The sequence below is a fragment of the Muscardinus avellanarius genome (assembly GCF_963383645.1).
Source record: "Muscardinus avellanarius genome assembly, chromosome: 1".
In the NCBI taxonomy this organism is placed as follows: domain Eukaryota; kingdom Metazoa; phylum Chordata; class Mammalia; order Rodentia; family Gliridae; genus Muscardinus; species Muscardinus avellanarius.
Window position 1 is genome coordinate 206,615,451 of NC_137786.1, and position 19,220 is coordinate 206,634,670.

General features: G+C 43.3%; 1 protein-coding gene across 5 annotated transcripts in view; it reads left to right on the forward strand.

Annotated features, from left to right (window-relative positions):
- Positions 1-2,128: 2,128 nt before the first annotated feature.
- QSER1 (glutamine and serine rich 1) overlaps positions 2,129-19,220 on the forward strand; it is a gene marked incomplete at both ends in the record, with an annotated part of 72,477 nt that continues 55,385 nt past the window's right edge. For all 5 annotated transcript variants that reach the window (XM_080717200.1, XM_080717202.1, XM_080717201.1 and 2 more), the window contains one exon: positions 2,129-2,304. In XM_080717200.1, the coding sequence (XP_080573326.1) occupies positions 2,129-2,304 (176 nt within the window). The remainder of the gene's footprint in view (positions 2,305-19,220) is intronic.

Below are 19,220 nucleotides of genomic sequence, written 5' to 3' on the forward strand. Positions count from 1 at the left end.
CCTCCTTTTTCAGCCTCCCAAGTACTGGGTTCACAGGCATGCACCACCATGCTTTGCTCAGAGTAACATTATTTTAAAATACTCACTAGCTGGGCATGGTGGCACATGCTTGTAATCCCAGTACTTGGGAGGCTGAGACAGGAGATGAGCAGCTTTGCAGGTTGGTGGTCAGCCTCAGCTATTTCGTGAGGCCTCTCCAACTTAGTTAGACCCTGTTTCAAAATAAAGAATTAAAAATAGGGCTGGGGGTGTAGCTTGGAGGGAGAGAGCCCCTGGGTTCAACCTCCTAGTACCAAAAAAAAAATTTTTTTTTCACTAAAACTTTTCTTTACTCAGGTTCATGTGGCATAAACTAAATAATGATGTGAGGGACTATAAAGGTTTTATTGCCACCTCTTTGGTGCCGCAGTCACTCTGAGTACCAGTCATGGGTATCTCAAACTTAATTGCTATAAAACATTTATAATATGCCACTTCATTTCCTTTACTTTCCACAGAGACAAAACTTTAGTGCTCACAAACGTACTTTAAATATAATAGCTAGTAGTGAAAACTTGTTTCACTTAGGTTCCAGAGTTTCAGTCTGCAGGAAAAAAAAAAAAAGTAAATGTTGTAGTGAAGATTTTTGTTTATTTCTCTGTAGGACCTCAGATTTGGCAAATTCCTTCCCCAAGGCAAATCTCTTTTCAAAGATATTCGCGGTTAATGCCTACTTTAATTAACATAAAATTGGCAAGGTCACAGCAGTCCAAACGTTTGAATTCATTTGCAAATAACCACTACTTACTTTGCTTCCCCAACGGCGCCCAGGCTCCTAACATCACAGGTGCAGAAGGGCTTACAGAAACGAATGAATAGGAACAAAAGGAGGTAGGCTCCTGGAGGAAAACAGAATCTCGCGGAAAAAAATTAACCACGGAAGGATTAGCAGATGCAGTGCCGGGTAGTACTGAAGTCTAAAATGCTTCTTAAATGGTCAACAGAGATAGTGTATCAAGTTTATTAGGTCTTGTTTTCGCCCGTCTGATTTGCTTAAACCTTTAAGTTAGGCTTATCTTGAGGGATAGATTTCTGTGCTAAGCATATAATAGGTGTTAAAACCAATATTGATTTTTTAAAGATGCGGTCATTAAATATAAACTTCATTGTTACCTTAACTTTCAATTTATGGCTTAAGGGCCAAACGATTTCTGCCATCCCGTAATTTCACTACTCACAACAACTCGCGATATGCAACAGATAAACCTCAAACAGTCATTAAATTACCTCATGCCCAACAGCTAGGAAGTCAGATAAGAAATGTTTGGGTAGGATCCTGTAGAGGTTCCAAATCTCGACCAAGAAACCGCAACACGCAGTGCATGGCGAGTTTAAATTTGTTGTAATCAAGGCCAGCCAGATGGTAGTTGGATTAATCAATGAAGAGGCAGTATTTGTTTTGGGATGCAAGATTCAGCCATCCAGAGTGAGAAAATCCCCAAGGTGGGGGTGGGGACGGCTAATAAGAACCCCTGGGAAAGGCCCTTTGAGCGAGGACTGGAAAATAATAAGTTTGAATTTGAATCGCTTTGAATATAAATCTCCGCCGAGCAGCAGGAAAAGGGGTCCTGCAGCCCAGCGTCCGCTGCGGGCAGGAAAAAGGAGTCCGCGGCACTGCGGAACAGCTTTTAGTGATGTCTGCTTGGGAGCGCAGAGAAAGAAACCGCAACTCGGGGCCAGAGTCTTGGGAACGAGCCCCTCCCCAGTGCCCCGGGGGCGAAGCAGCCCCTCCCGTTGGCTCGCCGCCCCCCCACGCGCCCCCGCCCGCCCGCCCGGCCGGCCGGCCCGGCCCCTGCCCCGCGGAGCGGCGGGCGCGGGGCGCGGGCGGGGCGGGGCGGCGGCGGGAGGTGCATCCTGGGAAATCCACCAACATGGGGCGCCGCGGCCGCCGCCGCCGCCGCCGCGCGAGAGCCCGGCCGCGCGTGCCGCCGCTGCCCTGACGCCCAGGCCGGGCCGCCCCGCCCCGCCGCCGCCGCCGCCGCCGCCGCCGCCGCCGCCCGCGCGCCGCAGGGCCATGTGAGGGGCCGCCGCCGCGTCCTCCGCCCCGCCGCGCCCGCGCCCCGCGGAGCCCCCGCCGCCGCCGCCCGCGATGGACCGGAGCTACGCGCCCGCCGACTTCGCCGACCCGCCGCCCGCGCCCCCCGCGCCCCCCGCCGCCGCCCCCAGCGCCGCCGCGCCGCCCCCGGCCCCCGCCTGGGCCTACGAGCCCCGCGCCCCGGCCGCCGCCTCCAGCCCCGGCTGCAGCAGCCCCAGCCTCAAGGCCAGGTAGGGCGGGGGGCGCGGGCCTGCGCCCCCGGGCCGGCCGCCGGGCGCCCTCCGCTGGGCCTGCCGCGCCTCGGGATGGCGGCGGGTGGTCCCGGCTGGGTGGGGGGCCGGGCGGACGCGAGGGCCGGGCGGGAGTCGCGGGCGCAGCCCCCCCCCCCGTCCTGGACCCTCCCGCGGTGAAGTTTGGGGTCGCGGCTCTACTCGGGGTCCCGGAGGACCAGGGGCCCGGCGGTGCGGGGCCGTGACATTCCATTGTATCGGAGCCCGGGTGGCCGACAATGTGGTCTTGGGGCTCGGGCGGCGTGGGGGAGGGGCGGAGCGCCGAGCCGCGGCCCCTGCTCCCGGGGTCCCCGCGGGGCCGGGCGGCGGGAGAAGCCGTGGAGCGCGGGCCGGGAAGGGGGCCCGGCGGGCGGGAACGCGGGCTGGGGCTGGGTGACATATGTTGGCAGTGGCAGCCAAGACTAAGCGAATTGGCTTCCACGCGTTCAGAGTTGCTCTCGGGTTTCCTCCCCTTTTAACAACAGCAGGAAGTAAGGGATCTCTCTCTGCTTTCTGTGCCTTGGGGTGACGAGGAGCGGGGCAGAGATTGGGAGCTGGCGATCAGTGAAGGCCATAAAGGTGGAGGAGCCCAAGCATGCTTCTCCATCTCGGCTTCTGAAATAAGCCTGGGTTCATTATGTAGCCCGGGGTTCAAGAGTTCATCTTTCCTCCAGCATGACCAAGAGCATCTAAAATAGTGGATCCCGCTCGATACTTAAGCTCTCGGGGAAAGTGTAGTAGTGCCACAGTTTAAAACGGTCCTATTTGAATGATAACTGGAAGGCGTGGTCTGGTTTGGAGGATTTGAGAGCCGGGTGTTTTAAAGCCACCTCTCCCGAACAATACTGAATCTGGTAGGTGCAGCTTCTGATTACCAGGACCAGGGAATCCTGGGTTGCTAATGACTTCATCCTCGGCTACCAACAGGAAGCTTCGTGGCTATATGATCTCATCAGGTTTTTCGTTATTTTCACGACAGAAGTGAACTTTTTTTTTTTTGGTACTGTACACATTATTACAATGTTCCAGATTATCTCCTTTGTTTTGGGGGAAAGTTCCACGCTCATGATTTGGAGAATATGTGTGAAGAGTGGCTGGTCTTTGTCTTTGTACCTTGGGATGTTTGTGAAAGGAAGAAAAAGCTGCTTTAAGAAAAGGAAAATAAGCCTTCTTAGAAAAATTTAGGCCCTTTGTTTAAAAGACCTGAAATTTTAAAGAAATATGCTGTGCCAGTTTGAAACTATATGATTAAATGCGCAGACCTTTCCAAAATAGCCATGATTTTGTATTTTATCTAAGTAAGCCACTTTGAGGAGTTTTATGAAAGGCACTTGGCACTACTCCCATTATTTCTTTTTGGTGGTAATTTAGCCATTATTTTCCAAGTCGATTTTGCATTGAATATGATAATTTACAAATTAAAATTATTTTCTGTTCAGTGAACAGCACTGATAGGCATTTATGCAGCGTTTTTGTGTTTTAAATGAAAAATATTAGGTAAATGAAATTGTATTGATACCTAGTTACTTCTGTTATTTCTTTTAGCAGAATACTTCTTAGGGGAAAAATGAAAATCTACTTGTAATGTTTTCCAAATGTTATTAATCACAGTAACACGGAACGACTTCCCAAGCATATTTGAAAACAGTAAGAAGATTGACTTGAAACATGTATTTTCTGCTCATTAGAAGTTACTGATTCTTAAATGCTAACCACTCTTCCCACCTTAAAAACATTTGGGGAGTGGGGTCAAATTATAGCATAAAAATGCAGGCTTTCCCCTCCTCCACAAACCTGCTTTGTTAACATCTTGCCTTAAGGATCGGGCCATCTGTACAGGGCTGCTCACACTTCTTAATTGTACCTCATTTTATTCTTCAAACTGGGAAATGACTTCTGATTTTAGTTACATCAAAAATGCCATCTCTTAAATTTGCCTGTAAGTCTTTTGATATCCTTTAAAACTTAATTTCAGAAGCTTAATCTTTTCTAATATTTCAGGATGTTTCTTGTAATTCACGTGTCAGTTGAATGTTTTTGTTCCCCTCAGTGGCAGTTTCTTCTGGAGGTGCAAATGAGTGCTGGCTGTGATGATGTAATATGGGTACTTATCCATAAAGAATTAGCCTGTCTGACACCTTGTTTCCCGTAACCTACTCGGAAGCTGACAGATGGCAATGATATGCAGTCGTTACTGACAATCCTACTGTATGTCTTTGCTTGAGCAACATTTTTGTCACTTGATGGTGAAGTGTGTGTTAAACAAATTTCCATAGTTCAAAACAATACTTTTCTGGACAGGACAACTCCATCATATTAGTTCTATTGTTTTAGTAGCTGACAAATTAAGAATGAGAAACTCCAGTGTTTTTTCCTTAAATAGGGCTTATAGAGGTTTCTGGTCCCTGAACCTGAAACTTCTTTTTTCCCTTTTTTCTTTTCTTCATCTTCTTCTTCTTCTTCTTCTTCTTCTTCTTTTTTTTTTTTGCAGTACTGGGGATTGAGCCCAGGGACATTCTTCCTCCAGGCTATACCCCCAGCCCCCCCCCCTTTTTTGTTTTTGGTGGTACTGGGGTTCCTGGAAACTCTTCTACCTCCGGGCTACACTCCCAGACCTATTTTTATATTTTTATTTGGAAACAGGGTCTCTTAAGCCAGCAAGGCTGGTTTTGAAACTGCGTGATACTCCTGTGTTCGCCACCCTGTCTCCGCCACCCAAACATGGGATTAAAAGCCTGCACCACCTAGCTAGGCCCATGTTTTTATTCTTTATTTTGAGACAAAGTCTCACTGAGTTGTAGTGGACCTCAAAAGTTGCTGAGGCTGGCTTTGAACCTGCTCTCCTCCTGTCTCAGCCTCCCAAGTACTGGGATTACAAGCATTCGCTGTCATGCCTGGTTGAAATTTCTAAAATAGTACTTGGTAGATATTTGGGAAGTTCAGGTATATGATGAACTGGTCATATAAATCCCATTTGTTTGTCCTTTTCTCAGTTTTAGGAGTTGAATGCTCTTGGCCAATTACCATGCAGTTGGACATACCTTTCGGGGAACTGTTTCAGGTTCTATAGGTATCTTTGTATGCTTCGGGAAAGAAGAAAGATAATCATCAGGAACTTGTAAACCACACCTGTCCCTTTCTCTACTCAATTTTTATTTTATTTATTTATTTATTTTTATTTTTTTTGAGGATCTGGGGATGAAACCCAGGGGCATTCGACCTCTGAGCTACACCTCCTGTCCTATTTTAGTCTTTATTTTGAATACCAGGGTCTCAGTGAGTTGCAGAGGGCCTCACTAAGTAGCTGAGGCTGTCCGTGAACCGCGATACTCCGGTCTCAGCCTCCCAAATGCTGGGATTACAAGCGTGCGCCACCACGCCTGCCTCTACTCAATTTTTATATCTTGTGCAGAAGAGAACAGGTCATGCTGTTTTATCAGGGTGATGATAGATGTATGATAGGTTTTTCCTCTATATTTGAATATGCACCAGAAAATGACTGAATGGAACTTTTTTTTTTTTTTTTTTCAGTACTGGAGATAGGATCCAGGGGCATTCTAACTCCAAGCTGCACCCCCATCTCTATTTTTTATTCTTTATTTTGAAAAAGGGTCTCACTGAGTTGCAAAGGGCCTTCACTAAGTAGCTGAGGCTGTTCGTCAACCTCCTGAATGCTGGGATTACAAGCATGTGCCACCATGCCTGGCTTGGAACATGGTTTTAAATCCTACCTGTTTTTAGGATTTCTAAGATATATATATATATATATATATTTTTTTTTTTTTTCCCCCAGTCCTGGGGAACCTAGGCAATCTACCTCTGAGCTACCTACACCTTTGGCCCTGTTTTTTATTTTTATTTTGAAATGGTTGCACTGAGTTGCAGAAGGCTTCACTAAGTAGCTAAGGCTGTCTACAAACCGCGATCCTCCTGTCTCAGCCTCCCAAATGCTGGGATTTACAAACATGTGCCACCATGCCCAGCTCATAATTTTTTTCTGATTGTAGCATAAGTGTGTAAGGAGTGTGATTGGTACTTCTTCAAAAAATCTAAAGTAATAGCTGGGTGTAGTGGTACACACCTGAAATCCCAGTATTTGGGAAGCTGAGACAGGAGGATCACAGGTTTGAGGAGAGCCTTAGCAAGTAGTTGAGACTATATCAAACTAGTAACACCCTGTTTCAAAATAAAAATAAAATAAGGTTGGAGGTAGAGTCAGTCCCTAGTACAAAACCAAACCAAAATAATGATTAGCCTCTCTAAAGATGTTCTACTTTCTCTAAAAATGGTATGCCTTCTCCGTGAAAGGATATTTGTTTGAATATACTTTGTTTTTTTGTTTGTTTGTTTTGTTTTTGTGTTTTTTTTTTTTGCGGGTCTGGGGATGGAACCCAGGGGCATTCTACCTCCGCTACACCCCCTGCCCTATTTTTTATTCTTTATTTTGAAACTGAGTCTCACTGAGTTGCAGAGGGCCTCACTAAGTAGCTGAGGCTGTCCGCGAACCGTGATCCTCTGGGTCTCAGCCTCCCGAATGCTGGGATTACATTATGCCACTACACCCAGTTTGTTTGAATATACTTTGGATACCTTTTTTTTTTTTTTTTTTTGGTGGTACTGGGGTTCCTGGAAGCCCTTCTACTTCCGGGCTACACTCCCAGACCTATTTTATATTTTTGAAACAGGGTCTTTTACGCCAGTGCGGCTGGCTTCGAACCTGCGCGATCCTCCTGTCTCTGCCTCCCAAGCGCGGGGATTACAAGCGTGCGCCACCACGCCCGGCCTGGATACTTTTTTTTTTTTTTTAATTTTTGAGGAACTGGGGATTGAACCCAGGGGCATTCTACCTCCGAGTTACACCCCCATCCCTTTTTTACTCTTTATTTTGAAACAGGGTCTCACAAGGCTGTCCTCAAATTGAGATCCTCCTGTCTCAGCCTCCCAAATGCTGGGATTACAAGCATGCGCCAACACGCCCGACTTTATTCTTTATTTTGGAACAAGGTCTCACTCAGTTGCAAAGGGCTGCACTAAGTAGTTGAGGCTGTCTTCAAACCACAATCCTCCTTCCTCAGTTTCTCATGCTGGGATTACAAATGTGTGCCACCACACCCTGCTCCCTATTTTTTATTCTTTATTTTAAAACAGGGTCTCACTAAGTTGCAAAGGTCTCACTAAGTAGCTGAGGCTGGCAGAGAAGCTGGGATCCTCCTGTCTCAGCCTCCTAAGTACTGGGATTATAAGCATGCATGCATCACCATGTCTGGCTACTTTGGATACTTTTTTTTTTTTGGTGGCACTGGAGATGGAACCTAAGGGTATTCTACAACTCCGAGCTATACCCCCAGCCCTATTGTTATTCTTTATTTTGAAACAGGGTCTCCCTAAGTTGCTGAGTGTCCTCACTAAGTAGCTGAGACTGGCCAAGAACCTGTGATCCTCCTATCCCAACCTCCCAAGTAGTGGGATTGTTAGGGTGCAGCACCACACCCAAGCTCTTTGGATACTTAAACATTTTTTTTTTTAATATTTTGGTGCTGGGGATTGAACCAGATGTCCTCTACCTCTAAGCTACACCTCCAGCCCAATTTTTTATTCTTTATTTTGAAACGTTGTCTGACTAAGTTGCAGGGGGCCTCACTAAGTAGCTGAGGCTGTTTGAGAACCTGGATCCTCCTGTCTCAGCCTCCAAATACTGAGATGATAAACTACAAACATGTGCCACCACGCCTGCCCAGTTCTTTTTATATTTTCTTTCTTTTTTCTTCCTTTCCTTCACTCCCTTCCTTCCTTCCTTCCTTCCTATAGTACTGGAGATTGAACCCAGGGACAGTCTACCTCAGTTATACCTGTATCCCTATTTTATTTTGAAACAGGTTCTTAGTTGGTTGATGAGAGTCTCTGCTTGCTGAGGCTCTCAAATCTCAAATCTCATCCTACTGTCTCAGCCTCCCAAGTACTGAGATTACTGGTGTGTGCCAAATCCGGCTTTTATTATTTATTTATTTATTTATTTATTTATTTATTTATTTATTTGCGGGTCTGGGGATAGAACCCAGAGGCATTTGACCTCCGAGCTACAACCCCTGCCCAATTTCTTATTCTTTATTTTGAAACAGGATCTCACTGAATTGCGAAGGCCCTCACTAAGTAGCTGAGGCTCTCCGTGAACTGCGATCCTCTAGTCTCCGCCTCCCAGATGCTGGGATTACAAGCGTGCGCCACCATGCCCGGCTTATATTTTATTTTGAAACAAGGTCTCTCTAAGTTGCTTAGGGTCTTGCTAAATTGCTGAGGCTGGCCTCAAACCTGTAATCTTCCCGTCTTAGCCTTCCATGTAGGGGTGTGCTACCATGCCTGGCATTGAATAAGTTTTAAATCTATTTTCCTTCATAGTGTTTGGAAAAAAGGTCTTGTAAGATCACAATTTCTAAGAAGTAAGGACAATCACAAGTCAGTGAAACATTATTTCAAATAAACTGCTGTTAAAATTCAGAAAGTATGCCGGGCATGGTGGCGCACGCTTGTAATCCCAGCATTTCGGAAGCTGAGACAGGATGATCGCGGTTCGCAGATGGCTTTAACTACTTAGGCCCTTTGCAACTCAGTAAGACTCTGTTTCAAAATAAAAATTAAAAATAGGGCTGGGAGTATAGCTCAGAGGTAGAATGCATCTGGGTTCTATAACCAGTATTGGGGGGGGGTTCATAAAGTATTTTCCCACAGAAATAGTGTTCTCTTAGTAGCAACTATTTACCTTATGAATATTTACCTTATGAATAACTAATTTGTATTAGCTTTAAGTCACATAGACTCACATTAGCCTATTTAACCCTTTTAGGATCCTTTGATGTAGGTATTCTTTTTTTTTTTATGTGGAACATATTGAAAATGGCATACAGTCAGACTATGCTTGGTACCCTCCTCCCTTTCCCCTCCCCCCCAACAATGAGTGTCCAGGTTAACCATGCTATATTTATATTTTTACACAAATTCGGATATAGCTCCTTCATTAATCAACCTCAGCCTTCTTCCTCTCCTATCTTTCTTCCCTTTCTTCCCCTCTCTTTCTGTTCTTGGCTGATTTCACTTAACATAATTGTTCTCCAGGTCTTTCTATCTTCTTGCAACTGACATTTTTTTTTTATAGCCAAGTAGAATTCCATTGTGTGTATTTCCCATAATTTTGCAATCCATTCGTCTGTTGATGGAGACCTAGGTTGGTTCCATATTTTGGCTATTACCAATTGTGCTGCTATGAACATGGGTATGCATATGTTACTATAATTCTCTGATTTCAACCCCTTTGGGAAGATACCCAGGAGTGGTAATGCCAGATCATATGGTGGATCCATTCTCAGTTTTCTAAGGAATCTCCACACTGATCTTCATAGCAGCTGAACTAGTTTGCACTCCTACCAACAGTGTAAAAGAGTTCCTCTTTCCCCACATCCTCACCAGCATTTGTTGTTAAAATTTGAGTTCTTTATGCTTACCACTCTGATTGGGTTTAGATGGAATCTCAGCATAGTTTTGATTTGCATCTCCCTAATGGTTAATGATATTGAATATCTTTTCATTTATCTATTGGCCATTTATGTCTCTTCTTTTGTGAAGTGTCTGTTCAGTTCAGTTGCCCATTTCTTGATTGGGTTATTTGTTTTGCTAGTGTAGAGTCTTTTGAGCTCTTGGTATATTCTGGATATTAGCCCTCTATCTGAGTGGTGGCTGGTAAAGATCTTCTCCCATTCTGTAGGCTTTCTCTTTAGGTTTTTGATGGTTTCCTTTGATGAGAAGAAACTTTTTAGTTTGATGCCATCCCACTTGTTAATTCTTTAATTTCCTGAGGTACCTTCCCCCCCCGCCCCCCCGTACTGAAGATGGAACCCAGGAGCATTGTACCTCTGAGCTACACACCCAGCCCTATTTTTTAGTGTTTTTATTTTTGAAACAGGGTCTCACTAGTTGCAAAGGGCCTCACTAAGTAGCTGAGGCTGTCTGAGAACCTCAGTGTTCCGGTCTCAACCTCTGAATGCTGGGATTACAAGCGTGCAGCACCACGCCTGGCTTCTTTTTACCTTTCATGGACAAGGAAACTAAGACACAGAAAGAGACATTAGGTAATATACCTAGAGCCACAAAGCTAATAAGTAATAGAGCTGGGATTTGAATTAGGGTATCATGGTTTTGAGCCACATGTTTGGCTATATTACTACTGTACTGCTTCATGATAAAATAATCTAATGCTATAATTCACCTGTATTATGGTTAAAAGAGCTTTTGTGAGCTGGCCTAGAAACCTAAGCTTTAGTATCTTTATTTCGGTGTTTTGGTTACTGCTGACCATTTCCTAAGTCAAACAAACATGCTAACTTTCACTTACATTACACTGACTTTCCTGGCTTTCCTTCTGTGCTTTTCCTTGTTCTTTACTAGTTTTTGCTCTTCTGTATAATCTCTACATGGTTTGGGATTGATATGATTTCTTGTCTGTTCTGTGCTTTTCTGAGTATACCACATCCCCCCAAATAAAAGGGAAAAAATATCTTAAGTATATCTTGAAGTTCTCTGATTCTTTTTGTTTCTGCTGCTTTAAGCCACCTTTTTTTTTTTTTTTTTTTTTTTTTAATGGTGTTAGGGATTGAACCCAGGGGCATTCTACTTCTGATCTATAATTTTTAATTCTTTATTTTGAAAACAGTCTCACTAAATTGTGAAGGGACTCACTAAGTAGCTAAGGCTGGCTGCAAACCTTGATTGTCCTGTCTCAGCCTCCCAAGTATTAGGATTACAAGTGTGCGCCACCATGCTAGGCTTTACCTTAAATCTTTTCTTTCCATCAATTTATTCTCTTCATAGAGTCCACATTTTCTCTCTGTGTGTGTGTGTGGGGGTTACTGGGCATTGAACTCAAGGGGCATTTTACCTCCAAGCTGTACCCTTAGTCCTTTTTTGGGGGTGGGGGGTGGGTCTGGGGATAGAACCCAGAGGCATTTGATCTCTGAGCTACAGCCCCTGCCCTATTTTTTATTCTTCATTTTGAAACAGGGTCTCATTGAGTTGTGGAGGGCCTCACTAAGAAGCTGAGGCTGTCCACGAACCACAATCCTCTAGTGTCAGCCTTCCAAATGCTGGGATTACAAGTGTGCACCACCACGCCTGGCTCCCTTAGTCCTTCTTATTTTATTATTTGGGAATAGGGTCTCACTAAAGTTGCTGACAGCCTAAGTTGTCCTCGAGCTCAGCCTCCCAAGTATTGGAATTAAAAGCATGTGCCATCATGCCTGGCTAGGTGGTTTTAAAATACACTTTAGCTGGAAGTGGTCTTGTAATCCCAGCATTTGGGAGAATGAGATGCAGTTTGTCAGCCTTAGCTACTTAGTGAGGGAGGCCCTTTGCAACTCAATGCGACCCTGTTTTAAAATAAAGAATAAGAAATAGGGCTGGGGATGTAGCTCAGAGGTAGAATGCCCCTGGATTCCATACCCAGTACCACAAAAACAAAAGAAAAAAAGAAATGAGATAAATATGAAATAAATATTAATTGCCTTGGGTTGTTGAAAGGGTATATGTTAAAGGGTAAGAATAAGGTAAATTTTGAGTAAGGTAACCAGAAGAATCATGTGTTGACAAAGATATATCTTCTCTTAAGGTAATGAGGATTGGACCCAGGACGTTCTACCTCTGAGTTACTCTGCCAACCCCAAACCCTAATTTATTTTTTATTTTGAGACAGAATCTTATTAAGTTGCCAAGATCCTCACTAAGTTAATGAGACTGACCTCGAACCTGTGATGCACATGCGCCTCAGAGGTTGAACACAAAACATTCTACCTCTGAGCTACTCCCCAGCCCTTGAAAAAATTGTAGAGGCTGGTCTTTAATTAGCCATCTTCCTGTCTAGTCTCCCAGATTTGTCCTAAGGCAAATAAATGTCCTAGGGGAGAATCTGACAATTCCCTGATAAGATCTTCCTGTAGAGGACTTGTTGAATGTAGGTTGCTGGGCAATTCCAGAGTTTTTGGATCGTGAATCTGGGGCAAAGCCCTATATATTACTTTTTTTTTTTTTTTTTTTTTTTTTTGCGGTATTGGGGATGGAACCCAGGGGCATTCGACCTCCGAGCTACACCCCCTGCCCTATTTTTTTATTCTTTTTGTTTGTTTGTTTGTTTGTTGTGTTGTTGTTTGGTGGTACTGGGGTTCCTGGAAGCCCTTCTACCTCTGGGCTACACTCCCAAACCTATTTTTACATTTTTATTTGGAAACAGGGTCTCCTAAGCCAGCGCGCGGCTGGCTTCGAACCTGCACGATTCTCCTGTCTGTGCCTCCCAAGCGCGGGGATTACAAGCGTGGGCCACCACACCCGGCTTATTCTTTATTTTGAAACTGGGTCTCACTGAGTTGCAGAGGTCTCACTAAGTAGCTGAGGCTGTCCGCGAACCGTGATCCTCCCGTCTCAGCCTCCCGAATGCTGGGATTACAAGCGTGCGCGCCACCACTCCCGGCGATTCTTTTTATTTTTTTAAACTGTCTCACCGAATTGTGAAGGGCCTTGCTAAGTAGCTGATGCTGCCCACAAACCGTGATCCTCTGGTCTCTGCCTCCCCATGCGCCACCATGAGCCAGGGGAGATCTGTTGACCTGGATCTTATTTTTGTTGGCCTTTCGATATTCTTACTTATGTTTAAGTATCATCTGTTCAGAGGCCTTCCCTGACCAAATTTGTAACCCTGCCAAGTTTTCTTTATTCCAACACTTTATTAAATTTCATCAAAGTATAACTATCTTTTTTTTTTTTTTTTTTACGGTATTCGGGATGGAACCCTTCTAACTCTGTTCCCCCAGCCATATTTTTTATTCTTTATTTTGTTTTTTTGTTTTTTTTTTTGGTGGTACTGGGGTTCCTGGAAGCCCTTCTACCTCCGGGATACACTCCCACGGGCTACACTCCCAGACCTATTTTTTAACATTTTTATGTGGAAACAGTCTCTTAAGCCAGCGAGGCTGGCTTCGAACCAGCGGGATCCTCCTGTCTCCGCCTCCCAAGCACGGGGATTACAAGCGTGGGCCACCACGCCCGGCTTTTATTTTTTATTTTGAAACAGGGTCTCATTGAGTTGCAAAGGGCCTCACTAAGTAATGGAAGCTGTCCTTGAACATGATCCTTTGGGATTACAAGTATGCACCACCACACCTGGCTTCTCAGCTTATATTTTTGTTAAAAGTTTTTAGAGAACCAGATGTGGTGTCACAGTAGTTGGGAGGCTGAGCAAAATAGCTTTTAGATAAAACTCAGGGTAATGGGCTGATACCACATTGAATGGTTGCCGTAGGTATGTGGAATTCAGAGTACCTCTCATGGTTGAGTCACTGTTCAGTATTTCCTAAGAGCAATTATCAAATCTTGATACTGAATGTTTCATTGTTCTTATTTATTGTTAGTCTCTGTTCATAAGTTTGGGTGCTTCTTCATGGTAGAACTTGAGCTGTGTGTGTTTCCTTCACTTACCTGGCATATATAGTAAGCATTCATTAGACAGTTGATTTAATCATGTTTTTGAGCTTAATGGTAGAACACTTGCCTAGCAGGGGCAAGGCCTTAGGTTCAGTCCCCAGTGCCAGAAGGAAAGAAGAAATATAGATATTGAGTGCAAATATATTCTGCTTTGGTGTATTTAAAATTTTTTGCAATACTGGGGATTGAACTCAGGGTGAGTCTATCTCCAAGATACACCCCCGGCCCTATTTTATTTATTTTTTTTAAATTTGGAAACAGGTTTTTGTTAAATTGTTGAGAGTATTGTTAAGTTGCGGAACCTGCGATCTTTCAGTCTCGGCGTCCCAAATACTGGAATTACAGGTGTGCACCACTATGTCCGGCTAATGATTGATTGATTGTGGTACTGGGGATGGAACCCAGGGACATTGTGCCGCTGAGCTAAACCTCCAGCCGTATTTTATTTTTCATTTTGAAACAAGGTGCTGAAGGTCTCTTAAGTGGTTGAGGCTGGCTGTGAACCTGTGATCATCCAGTCTTAGCCTCCTAGGTACTGGGATTACAAGCATGCACCACCTTGCCTGATTTTAATGACTTATTTAATATTTCAGGTGTTTAAATTTGGCCTACATAAGTTAAAGTTTAGCTGGGCATGGTGACATATGCCTGTAATCCTAGCACTTGGTAGGCTAAGACAGGAGAATCGTGGGTTCATGGCTAGTCTCAGCAACTTAGTGAGATTCTGTTTTAAAATAAATGGGCTGAAAGTGTAGCTCAGAGGTAGAATGAATGCCCCTGAGTTTAATAATCACCAGTACCATTTAAAAAAAAAAAAAGGTAAAGGTTCTTTAAGGATTCAGATGATGTAGCTCACTGGCTTATATTGATAGGACTATAGGCATTTATGGAACATAAGTATATAATAAAAATTTCATATGCCCTAATGCTGTCACTCTCATTACTGTTTTTTTTTTTTTTTTTTTTTTCATTTTGGTGGTACTGGGGTTCCTGGAAGCCCTTCTACCTCTGGGCTACACTCCCAAACCTATTTTTACATTTTTATTTGGAAACAGGGTCTCCTAAGCCAGCAGGCTTCGAACCTGCGCGATCCTCCTGTCTCTGCCTCCCAAGCGCGGGGATTACAAGCGTGTGCCACCACGCCCGGCTTAGCTTGTGCCTTTATTTTAAGAGCTGTTATACATTTAAGGTTTCGTTTATTTTTCAAACTCATAATAACTATTTCCAAATATGGCTGATTATTCTTGGCTACCATTCTTTGTTTTTAATTCTCTATAGACTATGACTAGCTGAAATAGAAGTTCTAAGAGATATTTTGCCTGTAATGTTTAAATAGGAGGCATATTCTAGGGTTCGTAACACAGCACAGAGTTAATTCAGTGAATTCAGTGTTTATTTCAGTAGGTTTTATACTAAAGAATATTGTATGATAGGTGAATTAAAAATATCTTAACTCAATATTAGAACTGAAAAGAACATTAGGCTTCATTAATAGAAAGGCTAGTACTCTACAGGATTACATGCTTTGCACAAAGTCTTGTAGCATTTATTTGCAGAATCAGAACTGAAAATTGGGGCTCGTGATCCTGCCTAGGATCCTTATCTTTAACTGTGTAGAGTTGATATATCTGAGACTAAAATAATATTTTTAAAGCTTAAAGAGCGTTCTGTTTTTATTATACTCCAGTTTCCAGTGTTTAAATTCTTTAACACAAAAGAAAGTGGTACATTACTAGGGGAAAATCGTTCAGTGCTTAAGGAACTTACTACATTTGAGCAAGTACTGACTTGTTTATGTGGGATTTAACATATTTTGTAGAACTTTTGTTAATTGATTTTTAAACTTAGAATGTCTTTAATTTCTTAAGCATTATAGACATAATGGTAGGCTACCCAAGGTGTAGGTTTATATATTATTAGTATCTGGATATGAGCCATAATGGGGATTGAACCCAGGAGTATACTTCCTGTGAGCTATAATCCTTGCCCTTTTTATATTTTATTTATTTATTTATTTTGCAGTAATGAGGCTAGAACCTAAGGGCATTCTACCTCTGAGCTATACCCCCGGCCCTAGTTTTTATTCTTTATTTTGAAACAAGGTCTCACTGAGTTGCCAAGGGCCTCCCTAAGTAGGTGAGGCTGTCCACGATCAGTGATCCTCCTATCTCAGCCTCCAGAATGCTGGGATTACAAGTGTGCACAACCACGCCTGGCTATATTTTATTTTATTATTTTGGTACTGGAAGTTGAACCCAGGTGTGTTCCACCTCCAAGCTACTCCCCCAGCCCAATTTTATTTCTTTTGTGGAAACAAGGTCTCACTAGGTTCCAGACAGAGAGCCTTGCTAAATTGCCAAAGCTGCCCTTGAACTTGTGAAAGTGTACTTCACCACTCCAGGCTTTATTTTGAAGGAGGGTCTTGCCAAATTGTTGAGGCTGGCCTTGAACCTACAACAATTCTCCTGTCTCAGCCTCCTAAGAACTGAGATTACAGGCATGTGCCACTGCACATGGCTGCCTATTTTCATTCATAGATTTTTTTTTTTTTTTTTTTTGGCAGTACTAAGGCTTGAACCCAGGGGCATTCTACCTCCGAGTTACACCCCTAGCCCTATTTTGTATTCTTCGTTTTGAAGCACGGTCTCACTAAGTTGTGGAGGTCCTCACTAAGTAAGGCTGGCTGCAAACCTAAAATCCTTTTGTCTGTCTTCCAAATATTAGGATTACAAGTGTGTGCCACCATTCCCAGCCAAAGGTATTTTTTCTTTCTTATTTATTTATCTTTGGGGTGCTGGGGATGGAACCCAAGGAAATTTTTCCTCTGAGCTACACCCCCAGCCCTATTTTTTATTCTTTCATTTTGGAACAGGGTCTCACTGAGTTGCAAAGGGCCTCACTAAATAGCTGAGGCTGGCCAGGAACCTGCAATCCTCCTGTTTCAGCCTCCCAAGTACTGGGATTGCAAGTGTGTGCCTCCATGCCTGGCTTGAGATCCTGTTTTAAAATAAAAAATAAAAAGGACTGAGGGTGTAGCTCAGAGGAAGAGTACCTCTGGGTTTAATCCCTAGCATCAAAAAAGAAAAAAAAAGGGGTAAGAGGTAAGAAACTTCATTCTTACTTCATACCATATAAAAATAATCATAAAATGATTTATAGGCCTAAACATAAAAGTAAAACTTTTTTTGGTACTAGGGATTAAACCCAGGGATGTTTTACCTCTTTGCTATATTACCAGCCCTATTTATTTTTATTTTGAAATAGGGTCTCACTAAGTTGCTGAGAGCCTGATATAGTTGCTGAAGCTGGCTTTGAACTTGTGATCCCCCTGTTGAAACCTCCCAAGTACTGGGATTCCAAGCATGTAGCATTGCCGGGCAAGGTGGCGCACGCTTGTAATCCCCGTGCTTGGGAAGCTGAGACAGGAGTATCCTGCAGGTTTGAAGCCAGTCTCGCTAGCTTAAGAGATCCTGTTTCCAAATAAAAAATATAAGCCGGGCATGGTGTCGCATGCTTGTAATCCCAGCATTTGGGAGGCTGAGACCAGAGGATCGCGGTTCGCAGACAGCCTCAGCTACTTAGTGAGGCTCTTCACAACTCAGTGAGACCCTGTTTCAAAATAAAGAATAAAAAATTGGGCAGGGGGTGTAGCTCAGCGGTAGAATGCTTCTGGGTTCCATCCCCAGACCTGCAATAAATAAATAAATTATAAATAAATAAATAAACAAATCCCCAGTACTATACCAAAAAAATAAAATAAAAAATATATAAGCCGGGTGTGGTGGCGCACGCTTGTAATCCCCACGCTTGGGAGGCTGAGACAGGAGGATCACACGGATTCGAAGCCAGCCTCAGCTACTTAGTGAGGCTCTCAGCAGCTTAGTGAGACCCTGTTTTCAAATAAAGTATAAAATGGGTCTGGGAGTATAGCTTGGAGGTAGAAAGCCTCTGGGTTCCACCCCCAGTACCACCCAAAAAAAAAATATATATATATATACACACACACACACACATACACCAACAAAAAAACAAGCATGTAGCACTATACCCAGTTTATAGATTTTATTTATTTATTATTCATTTATTTATGGTGGTACTGGGGATGGAATGCAGGGGCCTTCTACCTCTGGGCTACACTCCCAGACCTATTTTATATTTTTTATTTGGAAACAGGGTCTCTTAAGCCAGCGGAGGCTGGCTTCGAACTTGCACAATCCTTCTGTCGCAGTCTCCCAAGCACAGGGATTACAAGTGTGCTTGTAATCAGCCTATAAACTAAGCCACGCCCAGCTTAGTTTATAGAATTTAAAGATTATATTAGTGACCTTGGGTCTGATGAAGATTTATTAGGACACTGAAAGCACTAACTAAAAGAAAAAGTAATTCAATCAAAACTTAAAACATTTATTTAAAGCCAGGTGTGGTATTGCACACCTTAATCCCAGTACTTAGGAGACTGAGACAGAAGGACCTCAGGTTTGAAGGCAGCCTCAGCAATTTAGCAAGGCACTTAGCAACTTAGTGAGACTCTGTTTCAAAATTAAAAAGTAAAAAGGGCTAGAGATATAACTCAGGAATAGATCACCACTGGGTTCAATACCTAATAGGCTAAAACAAAACAAAACAAAAAGACTTTATGTTGAATGAAAATAGCCTGTCCCGAAAGATTATATACTGTATGATTCCATTTATATGCATTTCTAATATGGATTTTCTAAATTTTATTGACAGTGGATTTATTGGTGGTGGTTTGGTGCCAGAGTGAGATGAAAAAGTATTGAGTGTAGAGGAGTATAATGAAAATTTTTCATTGTGATGGCAATATCTACATATGATTGGAGTGGTATTGCAGTTCTTAGACTAATGCATAGAATTATCAAAATTCAAAAAACTCATTGTTACTTAGTACTATGTTTTATAATAATCTTGGGACAAAAAGCACTGTGAAGAAATAGTGAGGCTGGGCGTGGTGGTACACACTTGTAATCCCAGCATTCTGGAGTCTGAGATAGGAGGGTCATGGTTCGAGGACAGCCTCAGCTACTTAGGCCCTTTGCAACTCAGTGAGACCCTCTTGTAACATAAAGGGCAGGGGGTGTAGCTCAGAGGTAGAGTGCCCCTGGTTTCCATCCCCAGTACCACAAAAAGAAAGAGAAAGGAAAGAAGGAAGGAAGGAAGAAAAGAAGGAAGGAAGGAAGGGTAAGGCTGACTGAACTTAGCAGGTTTGTTTTTGGTAGAGTGGTATAAAGGTATTTTTAGATAAAGATGATGAATCAATACATGGGTGTAAGCCAGGCATGGTGGCAAACGCTTGTAATCCCTGCATTTGAGGCTGAGACAGGAAGATTCAGATTTGTGGC